Consider the following 27,447-nt stretch of genomic DNA (forward strand, 5'->3'; position numbering starts at 1 on the left):
CGCTCACTCGCTCCTCCCGCATCGTCTCGCCGGACGCTTTTGCTACCCTTCAAGCATCAATGGAGTCGACGCGACCTGCGCATCGCCCGCGAGTCGCCTACCGCGAGGACGCCTCGGAGGCGCCACTCCCGACCATCCTCCAACCCGCGGATCCCTCCGGCCTACGAACGCCGTCTCGATGGACCACAGGGATGTGGCTGAGCAGCTGGAAGCGGGCGGAGGTCAAGGCGAAGCGGCGGGAAGCGCAGGTGGCAACGAGATGAGTCCGCGCCAAGATGGGCAGGGTGCGTCGCGCATTTCGTCTCGCTGTGAGTCGCTACTCGGGGAGGCTTGAGTACGTATACCGATACTCTTCCGCCTGCGCGCAGCCCCTCCGGTACCGATCGATGGACACCGCCTCTCCTTCACGAGCGCCCTCAAAGACTGGTTCACCCGCTCGCCTCTCTCGCCGAGAACGCCTCGCCAGTCGCCGAGGACGTCGCCTCGCACTCCCCACTCCGGCTCGTCCACCACCCCGCGCGCGCGATGGTCGACTTCGTCGCACTCGCACGGGAACCCCTACTTCCCGCCGACCTCCTCGCACGTCGCACACCCTCCCAACGTCGCTTCCACCTCTCGCCCCCACCCCAAGCGACCGAGTCGACCTCGCTCGACGTCGGCACCGACAGGCGACGTCCCAACGTTGCAGAAGAAGGGCTTCTTGGCCCGCATGCGTCTCAAGCTCGGCCATCCTGGCGAATCGGCTGTTACGCCCGCCAACCTCAACCCAGCTGTCGTCTCGCCAGGCTTTGAGCAGCCACCTGCATCCATTCCAGCGCCGAAGGTCCCGCCCTTTCGCCGCGCCGCGTCGGGCCCGGCGAGGCTTTTGGACCGCAATCACAGAGAGCGGCAACCAAGGGTACATCTCCCAGCCACCTACCGACGGGAGAAGCAGCCGCTGACGTACATTGCTCACAGAACGCCGGCATCGCCGTCCACGTTCAGCAAGAGGAGGAGTCCGACCGTGCCTCGACACCGTCTGACGTTTCGACGCTTCCTATCTGCTGCAACGACGCTCATAACTACGCACAAACCACTGACACTTTTGGCGACGTCTTTGCGGATCCGCCATCGACCAACGACGAATTCGACCGAAACTCTTTCCCAGTGTCCGACGATGGTCCAGGTCTCGTCTCATCTTTCCCAGGCACTCAAGAGTCGCCAACCGCCACCAGGGACATCACTCGTTCGGTCACGAGGTCGACATCATCCTCGCCAACGCCTCGAGCCACCGCCAGCGGGAGCAGCTCAATCGAGTGCTTTCACCCTTTCCTCGGCGCGCCGATCTACGACGGGCCTCTGAGAGTGCAGACTCGTCCTTCGTCAATGCGGCAGCAAGCCTACGGTGCAAGCTGGACTGGCCTCTCCCTCGGTCTCGCGCCGTCCGAGCAAACTGCCGGAGTCCTCTCGGCAGCGTCGACATCGTCGAGGAACAACCGCGCCTACTCCGACGTCTGGCCTCCGCCGGGACTAGTCTCTCGCTTCAGCGACTGGACGCCGACCGAGCCGGAGCGCAGGTCGTCCTACCACAGCTCCGTCTTCGTCTCGCTCATTGCCCGCCACAACCTCGGCCTTTCGTCGATCAGCCTGCACGAGGAGAAACTGGCCGCCCGACGTCTCGCCCACACCTTCCGACAGCTTGGGCGTCGTGCGCCACCCTGGCGCCTCGAATCGCGACTTCCGCCCGCTCCTCACGCAGTCGTCTCGCCAGCGCATCCTCTCCCTCCGCAAGAAGCGATCCGCCGCCGCTCTGGTCGACTGGCCATCTCTCGAGGTCGCGGCGCCGCCGGCAACACAGCCGAGGTATTCAAGCATCACGTCGAGGTCGAGGCTTCCGTTGTGGCCGTACAGCCTTTCCTCCAGATCCCCCTCACGCAAGACGGCCGAGCCGAGCATCGTCTGCGCTCGAGAAGACGAGGCTTGGCTGAGGGAGAGCAGGCCGGCGTCGAAGAGGTTCAAGATGCGGATGGTCAGCGTCGGTGTGCAGACGGAGTGAAGCGGTAGGTGTCGAGGTCTTGCCGGGGGAGGCGGAGCCGCTTGGATCTTGACCCTGCGTACGCACGCGTATAGTGCATTTCCTCTCGTCCCTCCTGCAATCCCAGGTCGCTTGTACTCTTCGTTCGCAGACTTCTGTCGAGGTTGAGAAGGTCGCATCGAGGACGGGAGAACGGTTCATCGCAATCATGTCAAGTCTGAGCGTCAACTCGTTCAGCGAGGAGCGGGTGCATCGGTGCCTACGCGTCCACTGAGTAGGCAAATTGTACCGAGCGCGACACGCTGTTGGCCGTCTCCCTTCGAGAGGTTGAGCTGGTTTGCGAGTCTTCGGGATGTTCCCCCGGCTGCTTGAGTTGAGCGTTGGCTACTTGGTCGAGTCACGGAGAAGCCGGACCTCTTCTCACAGGGAATCGACCGCGGCGAGACGGACTTGACGAAAGGAAGTCGAGAGAGAGCAGGTCGAGACTCTCCGCTTGCGCTTGCGCTCGCGACTCTCTGGAGCCGTCATTCGTTGTGTTCAACCGTTCTGACTGCAAGGGTGTCGAAACAAGCAGCGGTAGAGCGGGAGCGGAAAAGTCGCGAGGTGCGTAATCGCGTAAGCTGTGAGTAAACCAGGTCTGCGAGATCGGAGGGAGCGAGACGATCAGCGAGAGGGTGCGAGGATTCGGAGACAGAGAAGACGGACTTAGGCGCCGATGGAGTACGCCCATTCCTCCGGATCCCAATCGAAGATCTCCTGTCCCACCACATCCTCCTGGCGCAGAAACCTGGTCCCGTTCTGCTGACACACGCTGTTCAGGAGGTCGTCGTCTGCCTTCGAAGTTGTGCCGCGCGCTCCGCAGAAGGTGAAGGTTTGTAAGCCGCAAGGCAGGACGAGGGCGGAGTCGTCGGCTGGGCCGTTGGAGACACATCCCAAGCGGCTCAAGACGAGTGCAAAGTGCTTTAGGGAAGCGAAGTCGGCAAGATGGCGGAAATCGAGGGCGGGGAAGAAGACTTTGCAACAGAGCGCGCGAAGCGGCAAACTCTTGAGTTGGCTAACCCACCGGGGCAGGCAGGGCGTGTAGTAATCCACTTGGTCGAAGATGAGCGTCTCCAGCCGTGCGAAGTGGTTGAAGTCCCAGTTCTTAGAGAGTAAGACGCTGTTGAGGCCGAGATACCGCAGTTGGGCGGGCAATAGGTAATGAGAGAGTTGTCGGATCTCGCTGCCGAAGTCGCTGAGGTCAAGGATGAACAGCCGCTGTAAACCTGTGCGAACGGCATAAGCTGCAGCATAAAGCGTAAAGGTTAACGAGCCTCACCGAGCGAGCCAATGTCCCGCACCTCACCGTCCCCGGACGAGATCCGCAGGCCGAGCTCGTAGTCGGCATATGACGGGCTTTCGCTCAGTTGACACTCGTCAAACGGCTCGAACGCGATGACGAGAGTTTCGAAAGGGAGAGCTCCCGCGCACTTTGCCTCGAGTCGCTCCGTCGCCTTGGTTTTGTCGTGACCAAAAGGATCGCGCTCAATGAGCACGTATCTGTGAAGCTCGCGCTGCGCCGTGGTCGTCTAGGACCGGTGCACGAGCGAGAAGGCCTTGCCGAGTCGGACGCGCTCGTCGCGGTTGCGGCGGATGGGCGGCGGCAAGGCGAGCTCGAGGATGAGGAGCTGGAGTTCGAGCGGGAGTACCGGAGCCATGTCAACGTGCTTAGCAGGGCACTGCGCGTGTATGAGCGGGCAGCGAGTGAGCGGCTCGAGGGAGAGAGGCGCAGACGGGGTTTGAGGGTCCTCCATGCCGCGCAACTCGCTTGACTGACTGTAGCGGTGATATGAAGCTCTCTAGACTGTCTGGCAGTCAGATGCGCCGCCCACGAAACCGTCCGCCTCGCTGTGGCCGCCTCCTCAATCCCATCAGCAGCTGAGCGCTTTCGATGCTCGAGGGGCACGGTCAAGCGCTCGCGAGAGGTGGAGCAGCCCCGTGGGGCAGTCTTCTGGACCTGCATTACGTGCTGAGGCTCTCTCTGGCTCTGCACCTGCGCGCCTTCTTCCTCGCGGTCCTCCTGGATCCGCATTTCGCAATGCTTACTCAATCCACCAACAATCCACCGCAAAAGGCAGCAGCGGACTGAAATGGCCGCTGATGAGGCGGCGGGGTGATTAGCTGAGACGGAGAGCTGCGTGCCGGGCCGTCGGCGCTATTCTTCCGCGTTCTCCTCCTCGGTCATCCCACTTGTCCTCTCCCTCTCTCCATCTCTGCACTCAGCAGCACTCGCACAGGTGCGCCACGTCTCCTTGGATCTGCGGACCGTGGGATCGGACCTGACGATGCTTCCGATCTTGCGCAACAGTTTTCACTCGTCCTCCTCTACATCTCCTCCGCCCAACTTCGCGCCATGGCCCAGTTCACCCTCTACTCCCACGTCGGCGGCCCTAACGGCTGGACCGTCGCCTTCCTCCTCAAGGCGCTCGGCCTCTCCTACGAGACCAAGTTCCTCGACTTTGCCAAGGGCGAGCACAAGCAGGAGCCGTACACCAAGATCAACCCGAACGGACGCATTCCGGCGCTGGTAGACCACCAGAATGGAGACTTCACTGTCTGGGAGTCGAAGGCTTGCTTGCTCTACCTCGTCTCGAAGTGTGCGTTTCCCTCCTCCGCGCGCGGATGTCCGCTGCGCGAACCCTCGGGAATGACTCGCCGCACTTGCGCGCTTGAGCTGACATACTCTGCTTCTTTCTCGTGCGCAGACGACTCGGAGAACAAGTTTGGCGTCGCCAACACGCCCGAAGAGCAGGCTACCCTTGCGCAGTGGCTCTTTTTCCAGGTGCGTTGCGCGCTTCTCTCCACCGTCCTAAGCCACGGATACTCTCGACCGCTTAGTCACAGACGCTGATGATTGGTCCCGCAGGCGAGTGGCCAAGGTCCCTATTTCGGCCAAGCCGCACACTTCAAGATGTTCGCGCCGGAGAAGATCCCGTACGGCATCAAGCGTTACGCGGACGAGGTCAAGCGCGTGATGGGCGTCCTCGAGTCGGTCCTTGCCGACGGACGCGAGTGGCTCAGCGCCGGCAAGTGCACCATTGCCGACCTCTCGTTCATCACCTGGTTCGTCCAGCCTCTTTCCTCGTTCCTCCCTGCTTTTGCTGACGCTCTTTCCGCTCGCAGGAACAACTTCGCCATCCACGCTCTCCTCCCCGAAGGCGTCGACGCGCAGAAGGAGTTCCCTCACGTCGTCCAGTGGCACAACCGCCTCATCGCCCTTCCTTACGTCGCCGAGGCACTCAAGGAGCGCGAGGGACTCATGGCCGGTCACTAGAGGGTCGGAGGACAGTAGGAATGCCTGTGTGAATACCAAAAGTGTTTATACCAGATCGCCATCCTTTCCCAAGTTTCTCCTCTCCTCGCTCCTTCGGGCTCTCCGGCTGCTCTCCCTGCTCACTATGAGTGAATAGTACGTCGCTACCGTCTATCGCAAGCTTGCTACGCGAGGTTGACTTGCCGACTTGGCTGCCGCCGTCGTTCCGGCCGGCAACGGCTCCGCTCCTCTTCATCACCTTGTCGCGCGATGCGACTCTGCTGCGACGATGGCAAGCTCAGACGACACAACGACTCCTGCTAGACCGGTTGCACGGCCCGCAACTTCCGCCGTCTCGTTTCGTCCGCTCGCTCGAACTCAGTCCGCCTCGTCGACTCTCGCCTGGAACAACGCGCACCCACCCGCGTCTGGCGCCCATGACTTGCCCGAATCTGCTGCGATGGCGGGGCTGGAGCGAACGACGTCGCAGACGAGCGTCAGGAGCGTGCGGAGCCGGTCGACTTATACCGGCGGGGCGGCGGGGATGCTTGGGAGGGGAAGAAGCCGGTCGATGCGGGCGCCTGTTGTTGTTGGCGGGAAGGAGGGGCGCATCGAAGAGGACAGCGAGGCGCAGGTCGTCGACGAGGAAGTGGCTGTTGGAGAGCACGACGAAGCGGTCGAGGAGACGGAGGAACATGCGAACAGGATGTACGCCCGCTTCTCGCCACGACGGAAGCGTGCGATAGTCGGCATTGTAGCATACGCGGCACTGCTTGCCCGTGAGTGTGCTCTCGCATCCTGTGCGCCGACCCGCTCTGAGCTGACCATCCGATCCACAGCCTTTTCCTCCTCTTCCTTTCTTCCATCCATTCCTCAAATCACCGAAGACTTGCATACGTCCACCACCGTCATCAACGTCACTGTCGCCATATTCATCCTCTGCATCGGCATCTTCCCGCTCGTCTGGGCGCCTTACAGCGGAATCTGTTCGTCCACCTCCCTCGCTACCTGTCGATTGAGCTTACGACCTCTCCCTACAGACGGCCGCAAACCTATCTATGTCATTTCGCTTCCCATCTTCGCCCTCGGCTGCCTCGGTACAGCCTTGTCGAAGTCTCTGTCCGCCCTCATCGTGACCCGAATCATCCAGGCTCTTGGCTCTTCACCCGTCCTCTCCGTTGGGGCGGGCACAATTGGCGACTTGTATCCCAAACACGAACGCGGGACCGCAATGGGCCTTTTCTACGTCCGTTCGCTTCCACCTCCTCCACACGTACCTTCGACGACTGACTCTTTCCTCGTCTACAGCTTGGCATCCTTGTCGGCCCAGCAACCGCGCCCGCCATCGCCGGTATCCTAACCGAGTACGTCAAGCCCTACGGGTTCGGCTGGCGAGCCATGCAGTACTTCTTGATGTCGCTCGGCTTTTCAGCCTTTGCACTCGTCCTGCTTTGCTTCCCCGAGACGGCGCATGCGAAGGGGATTGATGTCGTTAGGCAGGAACGGTTACAAGAGAGAGCGGAGAAGGAGGGTGTGGAGTTCGAGGTGTTGGAGAAGGAGGAGGAGCGGCGACGGGCGGAGATGGGTTGGGTGAGGAGGCAGTGGGACGGGGTCGCGTGGGTCTGGCTCAACCCGCTGGCGCCGCTGAGGTTGTTGCTGCACCCGAATATTGCGGCAATGGTGCGTTACCTCCTTCCCGCTGATTTCGGCGACGTTGTGCTGACTTTCGCCTCCTTCGCAGAGTCTTAATTCGAGCTTTACTTTGTTCGTTCTGTTTCCTGACCACTCCTCCTTGTGCTGACCAGGCTGTGGTCTCGCGCAGAATGTCGACCTACAGTGAATTCTTCCGAGCGGCTTCAGCTTCTCGTGCAACCTCGTACTGACGACCCATCCTCGCAGCCATCCTCGTCCCTCTCTCCCAGACCCTCGCTCCCCGCTACAACATCACCAATGCCGCCATCCTCGGCTGCTTCTACCTCGCGCAAGGCGTCGGCAACGCCACCGCCTCGCGCTACACCGGCCGCTACGCAGACTGGACGCTTAAGCGCTGGCTGAAGCGACGAGGGGGCGTGTACGTGCCGGAGGATAGGCTGTACGCGGCGTTGATCGGTGGCGGAGTCATTCTGCCTTTCTCGGTGTTGGCGCTTGGGTGGGTGCTGGATAAGGGGACGGGGAAGGTTGGCCTCGCGTTTGCCGTGATTTTGCTCTTCATCGACGGCATTGGCTTGATGGCGAGTCGACACTTTCGCTTCCTGGGCTTCGCACAGCTGATGTCCACGTAACAGTGCGTCTTGACGCCGAGCAATACATACTGCGTCGATGTGATGCCGCTCCGCTCGAGCGAGGTCATCGCCGTCAACAAGTGCGTTTCTATTCGCCTCGATACGTCTCTCAATGCGCTGACAGCATTTCGCTTGCAGCGCCTGTCGGTATATCGTCGCTGCCGCCGCTTCCGCCTTTGTCCTTCCGATGATCGCGCGTCGCTCCCCCCTTCCGCTTTCTCGACCCTGACACTCACCTCTTCCACCCCGTAGAACGCCATCGGCGTTGGTTGGACCAACACTTTCGCCGCCTTCGTCGTCTGGCTCGGCTGCGGCATGGTCCTCCTCACGATCCGCTTCGGGCCTCAGATGCGCGCGATAGGGACGAGGTTGGAGGGAACCGTCTCGGCTGGAACGGATCTCGAGGGATCGCAGGAGAAGGAGGGGGTGGGAGCGCTGGGGAGCGCGGAGAGCGGGGCTTCGACGGTTGTGCAGCAGGAAGCGACGGCGAGGGAGGACGAGCAGCCGAGGGAGAAGCCGCCAGAGGCGAGCGGCAGAGCATAGACTCGCAATGGCTATTTATCCGCAATTGAGAGTCGACCGAGTGAGGCGCTGAGGAAAGCTACTCGTTTTCTGGTAATGGCACATATTTACGCTCCTTCCAGGGAGTTTCTCAAGTGTCTGTTCGCGCCTTCCCAGCCCTGCCAGGCAGCGCAAAGTGCTCAACCTCGCTCCACATGCTCGACTCGCCGTTCGACGACGCCGCCAACAAGTCTCTCCGCCCGCTGATGACCTGCGTCGTGAACTGGCTGTTCTTGGCGCACCCGCGAGAGGGGGAGTCGGCGACTGGTAGGCCGGCGTAGAAGACTGCGCGCGCGGCGAGAAAACGAGGTTAGGAAGGTTCAGCAGCAGGATGGAGGAGGCAGAACGCACGCTGCGCGTTCATGAGGACGATCTTGTCGACGATACCGACGATCGCTCCGTCAATGTCCTCCAGCCCGCCCTTGCCGACGAGTTCCTCAAGACCCTCAGGCAACTCGACTCTCCGCTGCTCGTCCATGAACGTCGTGATCCGCAAACCCTGGCCGTCCGCTCCTCCTTCAACCAGCTCGTCCCCCTCGAGCGCAGCCAAGAACTGCCTCATCGCCGCATGATGCGCCGGCGTCAAGGTCTTGGTCATCGTCCCACTGTGCGCCGTCGCGCCCTTCTCCTTCCCCGGCGTCCTGAGAACCTCGATCGGGTAGTCCGTCGCGAGATAGACCGTCTTGATCTCGGGATGCTGCTGCTTGACAGCTCGGATCGAGCGGACGAGCGTCTCGCCGCAGGGTAAGAGGCGGTCGACCTCGAGCGTTTCGGTGCGCCAGTGGATTGCGAGGAAGGGAGAGAGGGAGGAGGCGATCGAGTGGCCGAGGGAGGTCCAGTGCGGCGAGTAGGGGAAGTACGCGTAGGGCAGCGGCTCGGGGCAGCGGAAGGGCGAGAGGGCGGTGATGGCCGAAGGCGTCAGGAAGGGGTACCGCAGGTTGTACTGGATGACGAGAACGGCGGGTGACTTGCGCTCCATCGTAGCCGCCCCTTGTCCCTCCGGCAGCCGCTCTTGCGCCAGCAGGTCCCGCACAACCTCCTCGCCGAACTGCTCCCGCGCCTGAACCGACTTCCAGTCGTTCATGGGCGAGAAGAACGCCTTGCCCTTGAACGCCGAAAAGTCGAGGTTGCGCTCTGCAAGGCACATCTTCTGCGGCGAGATAGCGACATTCTCAACCGGTCCCCTCTCGCCTCGGACGAAACTGACGACTTGAGCAGGCGGAGGCGCTCGTTGGCGGTCGGTCCAGGCGTAGAAGTCGTCTGCGGTGATGTAAGGAATGTTGAAGCGCGCGAAAGTGTCCGAGGCGTAGTAGAGGGAGAAGGGGTTCGAGTAGCAGGTGCCGAAGCGGCTGCGCTTGACGGAGGGGAGGACGAGCGTGCGGTTGAGCGAGAGGGCGAGGAGGCCGAGCTGGTAGAGGTGCGCCTGCGCTTTCGTTTCCTGTCGCACGAGCTGTCAGTGCACGAGCTTAGGAAAGGTGAAGAAGCGGGCGCACCTGTTCGCCCATCCACCCGACCAAGAGGAACTTCCTCGCCGTGTCTGGGTCGGTTGCCGACGTGACCTCCAGATTATGCCTCGGCGGCTCGTCGCTTGTCGGCATTCGCGCGTCTTCGTCCTGAAGAATAGCGGGAGGAGGAGGCGGATGGTGAACCTTTCCGACGACGATTTTGCGAAAACGGTCTGGCGGAGGTGGGTTTCCTGCGCCGGGCAGAGGAGGAGGGGGGAGGTTTGGCGGTGCAGGGTAAAAGCTGACGGGGTCGATGTCGCTGGCGGAGGACGAGAGAGGCGCAGCGACGAATTCGTTTGCGCGACCGTACGTCTCGCGCTCGTCGCCTCCGCTCGCATCCCACCACGCACTCTCCGTTCCTCCTCTCCGTCCTCGTTCAAAGAGCAAGACAGTCGCAACGAGCGCGCACGCAACGAGCGCCGTCTTAGCCCTCGACCACCCTCTCCCTCCGCTCGCCCTGCCCTTCGCGCCCTTGTCCCTCATCCAAACAGGCTGCACCTGGGCTCCCTGCGCCTCTCCCGCGTCCTCCTCCTCAGGCGGAGGCGTCAGCTTCGCCCTGCCGTACCTCCCCGCACCCGCTTTCTCCGGCGACTCTGGCGAGATGCGGAACGGCATGCTCGAGGGCGCGCCGTGCGGTGGTGTCGGGGGAGAGAGGAGGACGATCTTGCTCGAGGTGCGCTTGTGCAGGTGAGAGTGCGCGTGCTGCGTTGGTCGGCGACGCGGTGGAGTCGTTGCTGTGCGAGTGAGCGAGCGAGCGAAGAGGAGGAAGGGGGTCAGTCTGGCGGGTTAGCCGGTGAGCTGCGAAGAGAGGACGCACGAGCCCCGTCCATCGCTGCACAGGAGCTTCTCTCGCGAAAGACGAGAGCTTCAAGTGCAAGCTGCGAAGGACACGCGCGACGAGGACGCGACTCTCGCAAAACACGATCGAGCGCAACGACGACCTTTGCAAGATTACAACTCGCCAACCCGCTCTTTCTACAGCGTCTACACCTTCCTGAACACCTGCCTCGTCACCAGCACCCTCGCACCGGCCACCAGCAACGTCGCGACGACGCTCACTCCGCCCGCATAGAAGATCGCAGGCTTGTACGCTTCCGGTCCTTTGTCGGGCCCGCCGTAGGCTTGGAGGAGGAAGCCTGCGATGGGCGCGCCGAGGAAGTAGCCGAATGAGTAGGAGGTGATGACTGTGCGCGACGGGGCGAGCGGTGAAGAGGGTTGGCTGAAGCGCGGAGGAGAGGGAGAGGAACCGGACGCACTGAAGGAGAAGATGGCGGGCAGCTTGCGCGAACCGAAGACGCTGCTGAGCGTGCCGGGAATAAGCGAGAACATGCCGCCGCTGCGACCCACCGGAAGACGCCGTCAGCGCGAGGAGCGAGCGAAATCGACGAGGAGGTGCAAGACGCACGCGCAGAACCCGTTAATGACAGCAAACGCGATCCTGTTCACACTCTCATCCAATCAGCTTCCTCTCTGCGAGCGAAAGGAAAGCAGGGCGAACGCACAGCGGTCCCAAATGCTCCGCAAACGGCCAGACCAGCAACGTGCTGACAGCGACCATCGCCAGGCACACGACGAGGCTGTTGAGTGATCCTAAGAGTCTGTCTGCGCCGAGTCCGAAGCAGATGCGGCCGAACGCGGAGGAGAGGTTGAAGCCTGCGCGCAAGCTCGACATTAGTTCGAGGCTTGAGCGGTGGGGGAGGAGGGCGCACCGGCGAGGATATACGAGGCTGTTGTGGCGCTCAAGCCGATCGAGGTACCGTACAGGGGAAGGAAGAAAGGCGGGACGAAGAGCGGGAAGACGGCGATTGCGGTGCCGGCGAGGATGAGGCAGAAGCGTGGGTCTCGGAACATGGTCCTGCGCGCACATAACGTCAGAAGGCACCAACGGAAGGTAGAAGTGACGCACCAGTCGAAGTACTTCTCCTTCCTCTCCCCCTCTGCCTCTCCTCTCCGCTTGCCCAACCTCAAAGGCCTCCTCTCCGCTCTACCTCTCAAGACCAAGCTCGCAGGCACGTTTATGACCGTCATGATCAGCGCCACGGTTCGGAATGTCCAGGGAAGACTGTTGAGGCGCTTGAGGAGTTGGGCTGTGGCGAGCGAGAAGGCTGCGCCGCCTATTCCTGCGCCAGAGTAGACAAAGCCCGTACTGCGTTTCACTCGTGAGCGAATTCCCTGCGGAGGTAGAGGGGAAAGGGACACCGAACGCACGCGACGTTTCGGCTCTTGAGGAAGTAAGCACTCGGCAGCGTCGCTCCGCAACAAAACAACAACGCCTGGCCGATCCCGTACATGAATCCCTCTGTCACTACTAGTCCTGCGACGCTGTGCGTGCAGAAACTGGCGAGGACTGGGCCGGAACCGACGAGCGAGGTGCCGATTAGGGCCATGCGGCGCTGTTTCTCTGCGTCAGAAGAGGGAGGGAAGAGCGAGGGAAGCGGGGACGCACGGGACCGTATGCACTCACGAGGCGTGCGCTAGGGATCGCGAAGATCGCTTGCATGGCTGCGAGGGTCGCACCTATGAATGCCAGAGTCGAGGAAGGTGCGAGACCGGCTCGGACGAGCGCGCCTTGGAAGACGCCCCCTGCCCAACGAGCTTGTAAGTCCAGTGAAGAACTAGGAGGGAAGGGAGAAAGGGCACGGACACGAATAGACGCCCCCGAGCGAGGTGAAGAAGAGGAGGAAGCAGGCGACGAGCTGTTTCCATGCCCGCCATTCCGGGTACGAGTCGAAGGCTGTTTCGCGGTGGTGGTCAGTGTGCCCGTTCACGAGCTGGAGAGGGCGTTGCGCACCCTCCTTGCCCTCTGGCGGCTGTTCGTCGTGCCCCACATCATCCTCGAGAGCGGTTGTGGAGCGGGTGGAAGGAGCGCGCGAGGGTGCAGTCGAAGCGTGGTCTAGCGTGGACAGCTCGATGCTTGTCCTGGACATCTGAGCGAGCACTCGTGAGCAGTGAGAGACGAGCAAGATGTGCGAGAGTCAAGGTGAGCGAGACGGGTGTCCGGCCGCGCGGTCGAGGAGCGGAGTGTGCTCAGTCAGCGAGTCTGGCTGTGAGCGTCGTCGTCTGTGTGAGCATGCCATCGTGTCTGAAGGTGTGCGAGTGCGAGTTGGCGAGGAGGAAGAGCAGCTCCTGCGCTCCTCGCTCGCTCGTCTGGATGAAAATGTTGGCTGCTCCTCGCTCGCCTCCCTCTCTCCTCCCTCCTCCGCTTCATTGCGGGTAGAAAGACGTCTAGTAGAGCACTCTGCAACCTGATTTCCGCCGGCACTCCGCCTGAGCCGCTCCTCGTCTCCCTCGCATCCCTCACATCCCGCTCACGTTCCATGGTCCGGGATGAGCCCCGCGTTCTGAGCAGGAAGGCGATCGCGGGACTGGCCGGGCATTCTCTGCCACTTTGTCCGCCCGCCCGAAAAAAGGCTCCGCTGCGGGCGGCTCGGGCGCGGTTGCGTCGGGTTGACTTCGACGACGAGCGCGCTCCTCTGTTGCCTCTTTGCTGCATTGCTGGTCTACACACTCGCACACGATGGCTAGTCTCGCTCAGCTCGGATCCAAGCATGTCGCAAAGGGGTGCGTCGACTCGCTCGCCTTGCCCGCGCCACGCCCTCGAAGAACTTGCCTCGCTAAACGACGGCACGGGCCATGAGCGCGCTTGAGGGCTGGGAGGACCTGCAAGGGGCTTTGAGGGTATCAGGACTGACGACTCGGGGGTGCTGCGTAGCGTCGGCCGCTTGACAGAGATGGTCATGACCGAGGGCAAGGGGACCTACATCAAGACGGAGTGCGGCAGGACCATCCTCGACTTTACCTGCGGCAGTGCGTTCACCCAAGGTTCCCACAACACAGGAATATAGCTGACCAGATTGTGCGCGACAGTCGGCGTGACCAACCTCGGCCACTGCCACCCCAAGGTTACCAAGGCGGCGCAGGAGCAGGTCGGCACGCTCGTCCACGGACAGGTGCATTGGCTCGCTCACCATGCGCAAATAGTTTGCTGATTATCCGCGCACAGGTCAACCTCGGCTACAACAAGCCTTACCTCCAGCTCATCGAGAAGCTCCTCCCCGTCATGCCTCACAAGTCGCTCGACTCGTCCGTCCCCATCCTCCCCTTTTCCCTCTCGCCTCGACTCACACTTCCCACTCGCAGCTTCTTCCTCTGGAACTCGGGCGCCGAGGCAGTTGAGGCGTCGATCAAGCTCGCGCGCCATGCGACCGGCAAGCAGAACATCATTGTCGTTCAGGGCTCGTACCACGGCCGGACGTTCGGCACGATGGCTCTTACCAAGAGCAAGACGATCTACGGAGCTGGATACGCGCCTTTGATGGTGCGTTGGCGAGGCTCGATCGATTCTTCCGCTTTCGCCTCTTTGAAGGAAAGCAGCTGATTCTTCTTGCGGCACCTCGCACAGCCCGGCGTCTTCACCACTCCCTACCCCTACTGGCACCAGCTCGGTCTCCCCCACACGACCTCGAACGACGACCTCGTCGAGAACGCCCTCTACCGCGTGCGTCTCCCCCTCACTCCCCTGGCCCTCATCTCCTCAAACCTCCTAACTCTTCTCCCACGCAGCTCGAGCTCCTCCTGAAGCAAGAAACCGCCCCTCGCGACACCGCCGCGATCCTGATCGAGCCGGTCCTCGGAGAGGGAGGATACATCCCCGCTCCCAAGGGCTACCTCGAGGGCCTCCGTCGCATCTGTGACGAGAACGGCTTGTTGCTCATCATTGATGAGGTCCAGACTGGGTTCGGAAGGACGGGCAAGTACTTGTGCGTCGAGAGCGTTTCCTCTTCCTCGCGTCCTGCGCTTCTGCGGCCTTCTTCCGCTTGGTCTCGGCGCTCTGTACATTGACTGACGCGTCGCCGCCACAGCGCCATCGAGCACTACCCGAACGTGATCCCCGACATCATGGTCATGGCGAAGGGAATCGCCAACGGCTTCCCTCTCTCGGGTATCGTCTCGCGCAAGGAATTGATGGACAAGCAGCCCGCCGGCTCGCAAGGCGGCACGTACGGTGGCAACGCTGTCTCGTGCGCAGCGGGTGTTGCGGTCCAGGAGGCGTTCAAGGAGGAGGGGATCCTCGAGAACGTCCAGGCAAGGTCGGAGGAGTTGTTCGGCATGCTCAAGGAGCTTCAGAAGGACGAGAAGATTGGTGACTGTATCGCTGAAGTCCGCGGACTCGGTCTCATGGTGCGTCGTTCGTCTTTCTCCCGTCGAAGCCGGACTTTGAGCTGACGGGAGCGATCGTCGCAGGTCGGTATCGAGTTCAAGTCGCCTACGGACCGCTACACACCCGCCAAGGGCACCGTTCCCGCCAAGATGAGCTCGAGGGTGCAGAACAAGTGCCTCGAGAAGGATCTCCTGACCCTCACCACTTCGGTTTACGAGACGATCCGGTTCGTCGCCTTTTCCTTTCAACTTCTGGAGGGGTGCGGAGGAACGCAGGGGATGCGTTGTCGCGAAACAGTCGAAGACGAGGAGGAGATGGACTTAGGCTGACGAAAACCCGACTATCGCAGCTTCATCCCGCCTCTCAACATCTCGAAGGAGGACATGGCCAAGGCTTGCGACATCATCAAGCAGGCCATCACGGACGTCGTTCACGAGGGCTAGAGCGGCGAAGCGGACTGGACGTCGCGCATGTACAGAACACACCTGGACTTCGGGGAAAGTCTCTTCTTCTTGGGTCGGAACTATCGTCTTCGCTCGCAGTGCAAACCTCGTTTCTTCTCTTCCCCAGCGTCGTGAAGGCCCGCGAGAGTCTGCTAGAGATGCGTAGGAATACAGGGAGTGCCGTCTCATCGCCCCAAAGCGAACTTGGGAGGTGGAGAAGATCGGATTCAGTCCCGGCCGACGCGCGTCGGCGCCTTCAGCGCTTTATCGAGCGTGCCAATGAGTCCCAGCGCATCCAACGCGAAAAGGCGATGGAGAAGTGGCATGTGTCCACGAAGTCGAAGAGGTCCATTCGTCTTTGCAACTATCGCACGACGAGTGCAACGTTACGCAGACTGCCGGTCGCCTGGTCAAAGATGTTGACCACCTCGACGCGCCGACGCATCTCGCTTGACCCAGCCGCATCCCGCAGCCCTTCACACAAGTAGGCGAACCGATCCAGGACGCACAGCGTCTCGAGCGGCGGCCCCAGCCAGCTCCTGAGCGTCCAGAAGACCCGCAGCTGGAAGAGAGCGGTCGCCCAACGCTCAGCCTCAGCCTCCTCTCCCTCTTCGCCCTGCCCATACCGCAGAGCCGGAACTTGCGCGCTCGTCAATCCCCCCTCCGCCTTCTTGAGCGCCCTTTCTCGGCACTCCCCCCACGAGCGACACTCGGGTATCCGCCCAACTCGCCGCTCGTGGTTGACACCGACGCCCGCCGCCTCCATCTCCGCCTCGAAGCGCGCGCGGTAGGCGAGCTTGAGTGTCGAGGCGTACAATGCCGACGTCGCTTCGGGCGTGAGGTGCCAAGTTGGAGGGGACTGAGGCGTGAGACGAAGATGGGCGCGGGACATGGGATGTTCGGTGGAGAGGAGGGAGGCGAAGTGTCGACTGAGCGGGAAGAGCGAAGGCGTCTGCATGTTGTAGCAGCAGCCGACCAATATCGCGCGCGCTCCTCGATACTGAGAGACCTTTTCGGCGCGGACGAATGCCGTCATAGCGTTGGGCGTAAGGTCGCCACAGGCGTGCAGGGCGACGAGGAGGGCAGGTGGAGACGTTGGGCGATCTTCGACGGGCGACCATCGCTCGAGTGCTGCCTGAACGCCATCAGCGTCAAGAGAGCTGACCTCGTGCGTCAAACTGCCTTTCTCGGGCGCTAGGGAGGCGTTTGCGCGCAGCTGGTCAATTCGCTCCGCGCCGGCTTTTTGCGAGGAAGACCAGTCTATGGCGAGGACGTGGAGGTCGAGAGGAGGGCAAGCTAGTGCACGGGAGAGGTGGGCCTGCGTCGATGAGTCAGCTATTGCGCATCCGGAAAGGCAGTTCGCAACTCACTCGTCCCGATCCGACGTCGACGCAGTGGGTCAAGCGCTCTTCAGCCTGAATGTCGGCGACTACAAAAGGAGTTAGTAAGAGAAGACGGTAGTCAAACGAGTAGGACGAACCCAGTTGACTGAGGGAATCCACCTCGTGCTCCTTCTTCGGGCTCTTGCCGGCCTGCAGCGCATTCTTCAAGTTGATCTTGGCCAGCTTCTCCTCTTCCGTTCGTTCTCTTCGGATGGCGGATATCGGCGCTCGCGCTTGTGAGGCTAGACGAGTCGAGGAGGACGAAGCGGAAGGGTAGGAGAGAACGGGGACGGGCGAGCAAGTCCGGTCCAGCGAGAGGGTCCGGCAGGAGGTCAAGTAGGCGTTCAAGGAGTCAGGTAAGCCTTCCTGCGCAAAGTCTGGTCAGCCTGAGCGGTTCCAGCGGTGAAGCGAGAAAGGACGAACTGCTTCTCCTCGAGACAGCCGCACCAACAGCGCTTCCCGTTCATCCGCGCCCGTGACCGATTCGAAGTACTCCCTCCAAGCTTCTGGCAAGCGGTCCCAGCAGCCATCCAGCCCGACCCGCCTGTCCACGCAGAAAGTCCCGTCGGATCGCTTGAATGGTTGAAAGAAGGTGTTGCAGGACGACTTGACGAAGAGCTGGGCTTGCGTGTCGTAGAGAGCGAAGTGTATGAGCTGCTTCAGGTCGACTGGCCACTGGAACGCGCTGTCGAAGGCGGACGAGCCGGACATTGATGGCGGCGGAAGGGAGGGGAGGAGGGCGAGGAGGGAGCGTATGAGGTCGTCGCGAGTCCCAATCGTGAAGCTACTGCTTTGCTCGAGCCAGCGAGCGTCACAGCCGAACGCAGACGCGATGAAGCGTGAGGAGGGCAGAGGCAAGAGCGAAAGCGAGGAGAGGAAGCGAGTAGCTGGCGTTCCACCAGGACGAGCGGATGGGCGCCTATCCTCGGGGATGATTCGCACAGCAGACACGAGATCCGCGATACGGAGTCCAGAGTTGCAAGTCGCGGCGCTCACTCGCCGCCCCGCTCGAGCCAGTCCGCATACTTCTCCAGCCGCTCCTCCTCCCTCTTCGCCGCCTCGCTGTCGTGATCCTTGTCGCCGAGTCCCGTTCCTTCGAAGCTGACCTCCTGTCCGCTCTTCTTGTACCGCTTCGAGCCGTCCATCGGGAAGGCGGAGATTTGTCGACCGCCGAAGAAACGGCCGTTCATTTTCTGCGCGAGTAGCTTGTCAGCTTGAGTGAGCAACGTGTCTAACAGGCGGAACAGGAGCGCACCGCGATACAGGCTTGAGCAGCCAGTTCCTCCTTGAACCGCACCGTCATCACGCCCTTGTCCTCCTTCTGCGAAGTGCGTCAAGACGCGTCAGCGTAGGCCACTACAAGCAGACGAGTGAGCGACGTACGTCGTAGAGCGTGACATTCGTCACCTCGCCCAACGTCTCGCATTCTTCCCGAACGTCCTCCTTGAGGTCAAGCAGCAGAGTCGGGTCATCCTCGAGCTCTTGCAGGGTGAACATTCCTTCGAGAACGACGACGCCGCGATACTTGCGCGCCCGAGCGGCGGCCGCGTTCGGGTCTTCTTCGTCCGACCAGTCTTCGAGTTTCCTGCGAAACCGACTCGTCAGCCAGAGATTGACAAAGCAAAAGCGGGAGGACGCACTGTCGCAATGCAGCAGCCTTTCTGCCCTGCCTCGCCTTGAGCTGATCCGGCTTGCCCTTCGCCCCGTTCCCCTTCGACGAGCCCTCTCCCTTGTCCGCTCCGTCCGCCTTCTCCTTCTTGCTGTTGTCCCACTCCGCCGCCTTCACGCTTATCACCTTGTCCCCACTGCCCAACACGAGTTCCGTCTCGTCGAACAGCCGGCACGCCAGCTCGACGCTCGCCTCCTGAAGGTAAACCACCAATGCCTCGCCCTTGAACCGCCCATTCTCGTCCTTGTAAAGCTTGACTTTCGGCTTCCCCTCGATATCTTCGAGGATCAACCCTGCCTTGGAGAACGTCGAGACGAGTTGGTCGACTTTTGTGGAGAGGGGGAGGTTCGAGACGAAGATGGCGGTGTTGGCGCGCGGTTTCTTCTGCTTGCCGCCGTTCTCGTCCGCCGCTTTGCGCTTCTTGCCTTTCTTCTCTTCCTTCGCAGCGGGACCAGCGGGTGCCTGCGAACAGCGAGAGACGGTCAGCGAGAGGTCCGAGGGAGAACAAGCGAAAGACGCACCTCCTCGTCAACGCCGTCAACCGAGTAAGCAGCCTGCTGAGCCTTCAACACCTCGTCCGTAATCTGCGCGTCGCTCTCGAGCCGTCAGCCTCCCTCGTCGCTTCTCCCTCCTCGAAAGCGATGAACCCCAACTCACAGCCGGAACCCACGCGTTGCGCGCCTGGTCCCACTCGAGCTCGTTCCCGTCCTTGTCTTCGACCATCCATTTGCCGGCTTGGCGGTCGAAGTAAGGCTCCGGTGTGTCGGGATGCGCAGAGGTGTTTGATGATGCGGGAGTGCCGGAGGGAGCGTTCGAGGCGCTGGCGGAGGCGGAGGGCGCCGTAGAGGCGCTTGTAGAAGGTGTAGAGCTTGACATGAGTCCTATAGGAAAGTCAGGAGCGGAGACGGAAGGGAGGTGTGGAAGGGAGATGGAAGGGAGAGGGTCGTTGAACGCGAACGGCGCGACTCGTGCAAGACACAGATGGTATAAACGACTTTGCAGCGATTCCTACTACTCTTTGGCGCTTTTGGCAGACACGGCGTGCGCAGACTCCCGCTACCGCCCGTCTACTCCGACTTCGACGTCTCCTCCTCCTCCTTGCTCTCTGCGATAGCATTTTGCAGCTTCTCTTGCTGTGGGCGGGATAGAGAGCAAGGTCAGCACGTGCAAAGCTCAGTGGAGAAGCTCGAACGCACCTTCTTCGGCTGGTCAAGCTTGGCGGCCTCCTTTGCCTCGGGCGTAGCCTCCTTCTTCTCCTCGTGCGAGAGCGACTCCTCCGTGGGCTTGGGGGGCTCCTTGACGTCCTTCTCCTGGCCCTTCTCGACGTTCGACTCGTCCTTGTCCTCCTGGGCCGGGGCGTGCTTCTCCGCGTCCTCCGGCTCGCTCTCCTCCTCCTGCTTCCTCTCCTCGGCCGCCTCGGCGTGCGACGACGACGGCTCTACGTCGCGCGGGTTCTCGGCCTTGGTCGCCTTGGTCGCAGAGGGGACGTTCTCGTGCTTGGTCTCGTGCGAGGACGAGTGCTTGAGGATCTCGGGCGGGGAGGTGAGCGAGACGATGGCGGGGATGAAGACGAGCGCCGAGCCAATGACCCAGGGGAGGTCGCTCTTCTGCGGGGTGGGGCCGGTAGGGTTCGCGGTGGTGTACGAGCGCCGGGCAGACCGGGAGACGGCCTGGCGGGGCTGGCGGAAGGCAGTGCGGGCGGCGGCGCGGAACATGGGCTGCGAGAGGGGGTGCAGGTGATAGAGTGTGCGTAAGAGAGTGAATGGAGCGAGTCGGGCAAAGCAAGCAGGGCGAGGGCGGCACGAGAGAGCGAGCGTCAGTGAGCGAGCGAGGACAACTCGGAAGGTGAGCGCAGGCGCACGACACGGCGCTCTGGCGATGAGTGGGCGCCTGTCCACTGCTGCTGGCTCTGATCGCGGGCTGCAGACTCACCAAGCGGATTCTAACACACAGTCGAGGCGAGCGTGAGCGGAGGGAAGAGGCGCGGATGACGGCGGATGATGAGTGCTTGCCGACAACCACAGCGAGCGATACTGAAGTGCACGACTCGCCTTGTGACGCTATCAGCCGAATTATGCAGTCGCAGCGGAAACACAAGCGAGAGGTCGCGCAACTACTCTCCTGGAAACCCGCCGCGGAAGAAGCAACATCCCTCACGGGTCCCTTTTTACGACACGCCCTTAGGCCTACATTACCGTCCATTCCTCTTCTCCGGCAGCGCCCGCTCTCCCTTCGCCCCAGCCGCTCCACCAAAACCCATCCCGAGCCCTCCAAGCGCCCAAGCCTCTTGTGTCAACCGCTTTGTCGCCCACAGCCACGCAAGCCCGAAGACACCTGCTGAGAGGGTGAGGTTGAGGACGGGAAAGAGGTCCGGGAGGTGAGCGGGTGGCGAGGCGAGCGACTCGACGGCGTGGAGAAGGAAGATCAGGGCGTAGGTGAGCTGCGCGACCCGGCGCCGTCAGTTGCGGTAGCTCATCACTCCAGCAGAGTTGAGTACACACCAGGCTGAGGTACTTGACGAACGAGGCCCGCATCGCAAGCGGGTTGTACCCGACCGCCCAATTCCACACCCCCGTCAAGGCGAGGTACTGCACCGCCAGTCCGTCCCTCTTGAGAAGCGGCCACATGCTGAACACGGCGACGTTGTTGACGAGGACGCCCCACTCCCAGTCCAGCCGGCCGTAGCCGACTTCGCGTCCGCCCATGAGAAGCGTGAGCGGCATGAGCGGGAGGAGGATGCTCTTCTCGTGGACTTGGAAAGAGAAGAGGAAGAAGGACATGGCGGAGAGGAAGAAGGCGTGCGGCAGGAGGATTACTGTCGGCGGTACTGTCGTCGAAGAGGACGTGCGCGCCTGCCCGAGTTGCCAGCTGACCGCAACGACGCCCGCAACGCTCGGCAGAACCGCAAGGCCAGTCGCGAGGAGGGCGAGTTTTGCGAGAGTCGAGACAGGAGCGAGGTCGCGGAGCTTGACGACGACGTTGAGAGCGCACCACGCGTTGGCGACCTTGTCCTCGAAAAGGCCGCGGGCGAAGGGGAAGATGCGGTGGATCGCTTGGAGGAAGGAGCTGAGAGACGTAAGGAAGGGCGCGAAGAGGGCAAGGAAGGTGATTGTGACGGCGAGTGCGAGGTTGATGAAGAGTGCGACGCTGAGAGCGAGACTGTCAGTGACTACGAGATACTCTTAAGCTGAAGCGCAACTCACCCTTCCCGCCCACCCAGCCAGAAGCACTTGCCCAGCAGATACGCAAAGACCGCCGGCGCATAATACAGCGCCATCTGCTTGAATCCGAGGCTGAGCATGAACGCGACGGCGCCCAGGACGTCATGGCCGGACTGGAAGCAATTGATGGCCCAGAGCGTCAGGCCGAGCATGAGTGAGTTGTACCTGTGAGTTCGGGGCGTCAGCCACTCCACGAGGCGGGAAGAGGAAAGGAGCGCACTGGAAGTGGCCGTTGTCGATAAGGATCAAGGCCGGCTGGAGGAGGATAGTCATCGCCGCAACGAGCTACGATACAATGCGTCAGCTCTCAGACGTCAAAAAGGAGTGAATCTTCGCGCACCATCTTCCGCTTGGCCTTGACCTCGCGCTCCGCCTTCCCAAAGTTCCGCTTGCAGTACACCAAGACCGCCGTGACCCAAACCAGCACATCGCCCACGACCACCGTGGCCCTCATCCAGTTCCTCAAGTCTCCTTCTTCCTCCAGGCGCGCCATGAACGCGTCCCATGCGCGCAACTCTGCCTTTGAGGCGGTGGTCGAGATTGGTCGGAGGGTGACGAAGCGAGCCGTCGAGGGAGTGAGGCGGGCGATGATGCCGAGGAAGAGCGAGTGGTAGGCTGTCAAGGGTGGATAGTCGAGACCCCAGTAGGGCGAGTCGTGGAAGTACCAGCGAGATGCGGGGATGGACAGGTTGGCGGAAGGAGGCGGAGGCAAGTGGAGGGAGCGTAGGGAGGAGAGAGAGGAAGAGGTGAGGGCAATCCAGTGTCGTTGCGCTTCGAGGTCGCCTCGCATGGGAGGATTCGCGAAGCCTGCAGCCGAGGAGAGGAAGATTAGCGGAATGAGGATGACAGGGCGCGAATCGTCAGCGCACCCGAATACCCGCCCAGCCCCGTCCACCACTTGACGAGCACGACGACTGCCAAGGACAGCAGGACAGCCCACCGCGCGAGAGTCGGCTGTTCAAGCATCCACCTGGCCCACCTTCTCAGCGGCGAGTCCGTCGCCTCCTGCGCCTTCACCGCGCGCTCCTTGTCCCTCCTGCGTCGTTCCTGCGCCTCTGCCTTCCTCGCCGCCCGTGCCTTGCGCTCGTCGACGGCGAGAGGGAAAGCCGACAATACCGACAGACCCGACTCGCTCGCCGAGTCCCACCCCGTCCCCGTCGCAGTCCGCACGTCTGTCCCTGCGCCGTGGCTGTGGTGCGAGTAGGCCGAGTGCGTGTCTGCTGGCCTGTGCGAGTGCGACGGGTTGCGCGACTGGACGCGGGCGCGGAGGAGCGATTCGGAGACTGAGTTCCAGTCCTGGGGGAAGGGCTGGAAGGCGGGTGCAGCGCGCCTCCTCGACGTGCTCGCTGACGAGTAGCCGTCCATCCCTGGCTTGCGCTGTAGCTCAGAGCGAGGTTGAGTGATGAGGACGAGGAGGGGAAGCCCCACTGGACGAGGGTCGACCAGCGACTGCTACGAGGCTTGCGCGGGTTGAGACTGCTTCAGGGGATGGGATGAACACGCGGACGAGGCTGTACACGCTCATCCTCGTCGCACTCGCGCTCGCCGCCGTCCTCGTCCACTCGCTCACCCGCTCCTCGTCCTCATCGCGCATCCTCATCGTCACGCCCGTACGTGCACTTTACGAGCCTCCTACAGAATCACGCTGACCGTTAGAGACGCCCTGCGCAGACCCACGACCAACTGACGCGCTACCCAAACTTCCTCTACCTCGCTCACGCCCTCGCACACTCGCCCTCCTCCTCCCGCATCCTCTGGCTCGTAATCGAAGACGGCCCCACCCTCGACCCATCCATCTCGTCTCTCCTCTCGTCCCTCCCGATCGCGCACCGCTACTGGCCCGTCCAGACTCCCTCCTCTTTCGAAGCGCCGCACCGCGGACTCGTACAACGAAACGCCGCGTTGGACTATATCGACGCCAGTGGAATCCAGGGAGTTGTCTACTTTGCAGACGACGACAACGCGTACCGACCCGAGTTGTTGAACTACCTCTCGAAGGTACCGAGGGACGGATACACGGTGTTTCCTGTGGGAAATACGGGCTACATGGGCTTCGAAGGTCCCGTCTTTCGACCCACGGACGAAGAGGGAGTGGTCGAGATCGAGCAGTGGTGTTGCGATTTCTGCAGGAGGAGGTGGAACGTCGACATGGCCGGTCTCGCATTCCATTCGTCCCTTCTCCGCCCTCCGTCAAGCTCGACAGAAGACTGGGACCAACCGCGTTTCGACCCCGCATCAGAAGAAGGGTTCCTCGAAACCGACCTCCTCACCTCCCTCGAACTGCACCCCTCCTCGAAACTCTACACTTTCCCACCGCTCAACGACCGGATCCACGTATGGCACAACTATGGACGCCCGTTCCATCGCGCGGGGTACTACGACGCAGATTGGGAGACGAAGAGTGCGCTGGAGAGGAAGCTGGTGGATGGGGAGGAGGACGTTGCGAGAGGGTTTAGGTGGGCGGCGGAGGAGGGCTTGCCGCGAGCAAAGGTGGTGAAGGGGCGGCAATGAGCCTCACTTAGAGAAGAAGCACTGTTGTATCACTCTAGACTCTCTCTGCAACCTCGCATCAACCGGCTCCTTCGCCCCTCGTGCATGCCTCGAATAAATAGCTCGTTCGCTCGCCCGCTCGGCTATCGCTACAAATCAAACCTCGGTCTCTGGTACCACCACTCATCGCAGTCCCTATGCCCGTTCTCGAACCGCTCGAAGCACATCCTCCCTCGCACGCTCGAGGAAGGTCGAAGCCGCCAGCCTGATTTTGTCGAGAGACGGAGGTCCCAGATACACCTGCGTCCCGTGCACGAGCGCTGTGAGTTCGCTTTGAGACAAGAAGGAAGCAGGAGGAGAGGACGCACCAAGCTCCGCACTGATACCTCGCGTTCTCCCTCACCGCCTCTACCTCCCTCTCCCTCTCTCCCTGCGCTCCGCACAGCGGCGCCTCCGACTCAAGGACATCAATCCACTCGCTCACTGCCTTCGTGACTTCGGGGCAGTACTCCGCTAGTTCTTCGCCAACGGCGGAGCGGGAGGGAGTGAGTGCGTGAGGAGGTGGAGCGAGGGGGACAGTTGCGCTGTGCTCGTCCGTCGCTCGTCAGCTTGTTGATAGAAAGGATGGGAGATGGGGAGGACGCACGCGAGGTCCGGACAGAGGTCAGAGGCGGTGAGGTTCGACATTGCGCGCCATCTTCGTAGCCCAATGTCCGAGGTCGAGAGCTTGAAGGTCTCGCCGTCGTCCGAGCCTGTGCCATCGCGTCTTTGCATCAGTTCTCCTCTCACACAGGGGAAAGAAGGAGAGAAGGGAAAGTGGTAGACGCACAAACAGCCACCAAACTCCCCTGCGGACTCGCCTCCGGCCCAAACCCCCGCTTCTCCCCTCCCACTCCTCCTCGGTGCGGGTCCATAAAGTGCTCGAGACACTCGGTTCGTAAGGCGGCGCGGGAGGATTGGTCGGCGAGGCCGGAGGAGGCGGGGCGGTTTAGTGGGCTGCGTTTGAGGGTGGCGAGGTGCGCGTCAGTGAGAAGAAGAGAGGGAGCGCGGAGCGGGTGGAGAGCGGGGACGCGCCTGCAGTAGGTCGCAAAGTCGCCGATGCTGCCTGGTGGAAGTGCGACGCGGAGTGGAGCTTTGCGGGTCGTTTGGCCGACGACGAGATTGAGGAGGATGTCGTCGCAGTGAGCCTGCGTGCGCACCCGTGATTAGAGGGAGAAGCAGAAGAGAGGGCAAGGATCCGGACGCACCTCCTGCTCATCGACATACCTCCTCTCTTCCTCCCACTCCTTCTCCGCATACCTCCCTACCAGCTCTGTACTACCCACCAGCGCGCGGGGAAGAACAAAGTTGTAAGGCGACGGGCGGGCGACGAGTTCGTCGAGGACGTAGGAGGAGCCGTCGCGGCGGCGGACGAAGGGGCCGATTAGCCGGGTTGGGTGGGATTGCCAGACGCGGTGGAGGCATTTCAGAGCGGGCTGTGTGCAAACAGGATGAGTGGAGGGAACTGGAGGAGGGAGGAAAGGGAACGCACTTTGGACAGGACGAGGTCGTTGTCTGTCACGACCATGCCGGGCGTCTTGACGAGCCCCCTCGTGAGCGTCCACCTGTTGTTCAGGCTGTTGACCGGTGCGCGGACGACCTTGACGCTCTTGGGCAGCCCATCAGGCGGGTCTACGCCGGGCCTGTTCCACACGAGCACGATTCCCGCGACGAGATCCGCATACTGTGCGCTCGCGTACGTGTCGAGTATGCGCTTGAGCCACTGTGGTCTGAGTCCGTCTGTCTCGTACGCTGCGAGGACGAGGGTGAGTTTCGATGCCGGGTCCGAGTGGGTCGACGAGTGGTGCGAGTGGAAGAGGGTGACGAGTGCGGCGACGAGTGCGAGTGCGAGGATGAGCGGGCGTGCGAAGCGGAGAGACGGCATGGCATCGCTTCGCACGCGACTGTCAGCGAGAGCGAGAGTGACAGCGCGATGTCAACGAGGACGAGCGATGAGGGCGAGGACGAGGGTTGGCATCGACTGCTGCACTCTGCTCGAGCTGGACTGCGACTGCTGGACTTGGGACTGCACAGCGACACAGCCTGACCCGCCCACTCAGCCTGCGACCTCACCCACCGCCTTCCGCGTCCTCTCCTCGTCCGCCTCGTCAATCCCTACTCTCTCTCCATCTCCAACGACCCAAGTGCTCGCATGCACCGTCTCTCTCTCCTCTTCGCACTCGCCCACCGATGAGAACCCCTCCGCCACGCCCATTCGACCATCCTTCCTCCTCACCGCGCTCAATCGTCGCCCTCGTCCCCTTTGCACTCGCTCTACTCGCGGCGGTCTTCTTACTGCTCAAAGCGACGGGACTGACGGGTACGGGAGGAGGACCGAAGAGGGAGTACTATGAACCGGTGCCGGAGGAGGCGAGCGGGTGCGTCTGCTTCCTCTGTGCGGCTGTGTTGGGATTGCTCGAGCAGGCGAGTCGATGTGAAGAGAACTGGGTCGCTCAAGTGCCCGCTTGAACGGTCTGCGGAGAACCTTCGGTGTCGAGGCGGAGGCTGGAAAGGTCAGGAAGGACCTCCTTCTCCCGCTCGGCGCATTGAGTCGGACACGCGGCTCCCTCAGAGCAGCGATTGCGCTCAAGTCGACGCTTCACCGCTCGAGGTTGTCAGCTGTCGGGGACTATTGACCGACACGCCTTTTCTTCGCTTGCGGGATCTCGTCCATGCGACTTTGGCGAGCCGATGACTCTCTTTGGCGAGGCTGTTTCGGCCAACAGCCCACACTCCTCTCGCTTTCACTCCTAGCACCCAGCTCGCTTACCTTTCTCCGGCTCCTCGCTGACTCTCCTTCGTTCCCACAGCCGCCTCCGCCGCCTCTCTCCTCACGCCCCCTCCACTCCGCGCACCGGCCTCTCCGCCACACTCGAGCGCGCATGCGGCGAAACCGAACCCCACGTCCCAGCATGGATCGACCATCTCTCTTCCTTGGAGGAGAATTGTCCGGATATGAGTGAGGGGGAGAGGAGGGAGCTGAGGAGGTGGGCGGTGAGGCAGTGTGGAGCTTGGTGCGTTCTCGAAATCTTCTCTTCACCTTCCTCGAGCTGATCAGAGAGGTGGACGCGGCGGGAGCAGGTGTATCTGGGACCTCTCGACTCCCGAACAAGTGGGCTGGCACCTTGAGTCGCGCTGCTTCAAGCGCTTCGATAGTCGTGAAGGACCGCATGTATGCGACCAGTGGTGGTTTCAGAGACCAAAGGTTGAGCTGGCTGAGGCGCATCAGGAGGAGAGGAGAGGGAGGGGTAGGGGAGGGACGTAGCGAGGGTGTAGAGGGACTGTATGAGTATCTTGTTGGCTCTTTTGGCGGCGGAAGGACGAGAGGACGAGACGGCGAGCAGGGTCGCTCGAAATGAACAGAGTGAATGCGTAAAGTTGCGAGTTG

General features: G+C 62.0%; 14 protein-coding genes across 14 annotated transcripts; 6 read left to right on the forward strand and 8 right to left on the reverse strand.

Annotated features, from left to right (window-relative positions):
* Nucleotides 1-178: 178 nt before the first annotated feature.
* On the forward strand, nt 179-2,043 carry RHTO_07567 (uncharacterized protein; the record flags this gene model as incomplete). Its single annotated transcript, XM_016421223.1, has 3 exons — nt 179-284; nt 369-898; nt 958-2,043. 3 exons carry the CDS (start codon nt 179-181, stop codon nt 2,041-2,043), a joined length of 1,722 nt encoding a protein of 573 aa, XP_016274344.1.
* Nucleotides 2,044-2,719: 676 nt separating this feature from the next.
* RHTO_07568 (uncharacterized protein) lies at nt 2,720-3,711 on the reverse strand (the record flags this gene model as incomplete). The annotated part of the gene is made up of 3 exons (XM_016421224.1): nt 2,720-3,297; nt 3,360-3,507; nt 3,598-3,711. 3 exons carry the CDS (start codon nt 3,709-3,711, stop codon nt 2,720-2,722), a joined length of 840 nt encoding a protein of 279 aa, XP_016274345.1.
* Nucleotides 3,712-4,406: 695 nt separating this feature from the next.
* On the forward strand, nt 4,407-5,327 carry RHTO_07569 (glutathione S-transferase; the record flags this gene model as incomplete). Its single annotated transcript, XM_016421225.1, has 4 exons — nt 4,407-4,650; nt 4,759-4,835; nt 4,920-5,116; nt 5,177-5,327. The coding sequence occupies 4 exons, from the start codon at nt 4,407-4,409 to the stop codon at nt 5,325-5,327; spliced, it is 669 nt and encodes a 222-aa protein (XP_016274346.1).
* A 268-nt stretch (nt 5,328-5,595) lies between these two features.
* On the forward strand, nt 5,596-8,131 carry RHTO_07570 (MFS transporter; the record flags this gene model as incomplete). Its single annotated transcript, XM_016421226.1, has 10 exons — nt 5,596-6,085; nt 6,146-6,292; nt 6,347-6,552; nt 6,615-6,986; nt 7,048-7,070; nt 7,129-7,142; nt 7,206-7,501; nt 7,592-7,668; nt 7,727-7,766; nt 7,841-8,131. 10 exons carry the CDS (start codon nt 5,596-5,598, stop codon nt 8,129-8,131), a joined length of 1,956 nt encoding a protein of 651 aa, XP_016274347.1.
* Nucleotides 8,132-8,240: 109 nt separating this feature from the next.
* On the reverse strand, nt 8,241-10,484 carry RHTO_07571 (GDP-fucose protein O-fucosyltransferase family protein; the record flags this gene model as incomplete). Its single annotated transcript, XM_016421227.1, has 4 exons — nt 8,241-8,434; nt 8,501-9,587; nt 9,643-10,388; nt 10,472-10,484. The coding sequence occupies 4 exons, from the start codon at nt 10,482-10,484 to the stop codon at nt 8,241-8,243; spliced, it is 2,040 nt and encodes a 679-aa protein (XP_016274348.1).
* A 154-nt stretch (nt 10,485-10,638) lies between these two features.
* RHTO_07572 (MFS transporter, monocarboxylic acid transporter) lies at nt 10,639-12,581 on the reverse strand (the record flags this gene model as incomplete). Its single annotated transcript, XM_016421228.1, has 10 exons — nt 10,639-10,838; nt 10,911-10,990; nt 11,060-11,092; nt 11,157-11,307; nt 11,364-11,509; nt 11,561-11,800; nt 11,863-12,047; nt 12,101-12,237; nt 12,299-12,388; nt 12,446-12,581. The coding sequence occupies 10 exons, from the start codon at nt 12,579-12,581 to the stop codon at nt 10,639-10,641; spliced, it is 1,398 nt and encodes a 465-aa protein (XP_016274349.1).
* A 590-nt stretch (nt 12,582-13,171) lies between these two features.
* RHTO_07573 (4-aminobutyrate aminotransferase / (S)-3-amino-2-methylpropionate transaminase) lies at nt 13,172-15,258 on the forward strand (the record flags this gene model as incomplete). Its single annotated transcript, XM_016421229.1, has 10 exons — nt 13,172-13,215; nt 13,367-13,461; nt 13,522-13,604; nt 13,658-13,737; nt 13,795-13,972; nt 14,057-14,152; nt 14,218-14,414; nt 14,517-14,835; nt 14,899-15,041; nt 15,165-15,258. 10 exons carry the CDS (start codon nt 13,172-13,174, stop codon nt 15,256-15,258), a joined length of 1,329 nt encoding a protein of 442 aa, XP_016274350.1.
* Nucleotides 15,259-15,622: 364 nt separating this feature from the next.
* On the reverse strand, nt 15,623-17,351 carry RHTO_07574 (uncharacterized protein; the record flags this gene model as incomplete). The annotated part of the gene is made up of 4 exons (XM_016421230.1): nt 15,623-16,576; nt 16,629-16,687; nt 16,739-17,006; nt 17,064-17,351. 4 exons carry the CDS (start codon nt 17,349-17,351, stop codon nt 15,623-15,625), a joined length of 1,569 nt encoding a protein of 522 aa, XP_016274351.1.
* Nucleotides 17,352-17,632: 281 nt separating this feature from the next.
* Nucleotides 17,633-19,185, reverse strand: RHTO_07575 (nuclear mRNA splicing factor-associated protein; the record flags this gene model as incomplete). The annotated part of the gene is made up of 6 exons (XM_016421231.1): nt 17,633-17,833; nt 17,896-17,961; nt 18,024-18,225; nt 18,281-18,771; nt 18,831-18,893; nt 18,967-19,185. The coding sequence occupies 6 exons, from the start codon at nt 19,183-19,185 to the stop codon at nt 17,633-17,635; spliced, it is 1,242 nt and encodes a 413-aa protein (XP_016274352.1).
* A 191-nt stretch (nt 19,186-19,376) lies between these two features.
* On the reverse strand, nt 19,377-20,024 carry RHTO_07576 (uncharacterized protein; the record flags this gene model as incomplete). Its single annotated transcript, XM_016421232.1, has 2 exons — nt 19,377-19,442; nt 19,506-20,024. The coding sequence occupies 2 exons, from the start codon at nt 20,022-20,024 to the stop codon at nt 19,377-19,379; spliced, it is 585 nt and encodes a 194-aa protein (XP_016274353.1).
* A 476-nt stretch (nt 20,025-20,500) lies between these two features.
* Nucleotides 20,501-22,895, reverse strand: RHTO_07577 (alpha-1,3-glucosyltransferase, glycosyltransferase family 57 protein; the record flags this gene model as incomplete). Its single annotated transcript, XM_016421233.1, has 6 exons — nt 20,501-20,749; nt 20,811-21,456; nt 21,513-21,695; nt 21,751-21,815; nt 21,871-22,337; nt 22,400-22,895. The coding sequence occupies 6 exons, from the start codon at nt 22,893-22,895 to the stop codon at nt 20,501-20,503; spliced, it is 2,106 nt and encodes a 701-aa protein (XP_016274354.1).
* A 128-nt stretch (nt 22,896-23,023) lies between these two features.
* RHTO_07578 (glycosyltransferase family 43 protein) lies at nt 23,024-24,041 on the forward strand (the record flags this gene model as incomplete). Its single annotated transcript, XM_016421234.1, has 2 exons — nt 23,024-23,140; nt 23,202-24,041. The coding sequence occupies 2 exons, from the start codon at nt 23,024-23,026 to the stop codon at nt 24,039-24,041; spliced, it is 957 nt and encodes a 318-aa protein (XP_016274355.1).
* A 128-nt stretch (nt 24,042-24,169) lies between these two features.
* On the reverse strand, nt 24,170-25,944 carry RHTO_07579 (EXTL2, alpha-1,4-N-acetylhexosaminyltransferase domain containing protein; the record flags this gene model as incomplete). The annotated part of the gene is made up of 7 exons (XM_016421235.1): nt 24,170-24,320; nt 24,389-24,604; nt 24,667-24,772; nt 24,850-25,016; nt 25,095-25,207; nt 25,268-25,495; nt 25,552-25,944. 7 exons carry the CDS (start codon nt 25,942-25,944, stop codon nt 24,170-24,172), a joined length of 1,374 nt encoding a protein of 457 aa, XP_016274356.1.
* Nucleotides 25,945-26,249: 305 nt separating this feature from the next.
* Nucleotides 26,250-27,324, forward strand: RHTO_07580 (uncharacterized protein; the record flags this gene model as incomplete). Its single annotated transcript, XM_016421236.1, has 3 exons — nt 26,250-26,437; nt 26,870-27,073; nt 27,141-27,324. The coding sequence occupies 3 exons, from the start codon at nt 26,250-26,252 to the stop codon at nt 27,322-27,324; spliced, it is 576 nt and encodes a 191-aa protein (XP_016274357.1).
* Between the last annotated feature and the right edge of the window lie 123 nt (nt 27,325-27,447).

Source organism: Rhodotorula toruloides (assembly GCF_000320785.1).
Source record: "Rhodotorula toruloides NP11 unplaced genomic scaffold Scaffold7, whole genome shotgun sequence".
NCBI classification, from domain to species: Eukaryota; Fungi; Basidiomycota; class Microbotryomycetes; order Sporidiobolales; family Sporidiobolaceae; genus Rhodotorula; species Rhodotorula toruloides.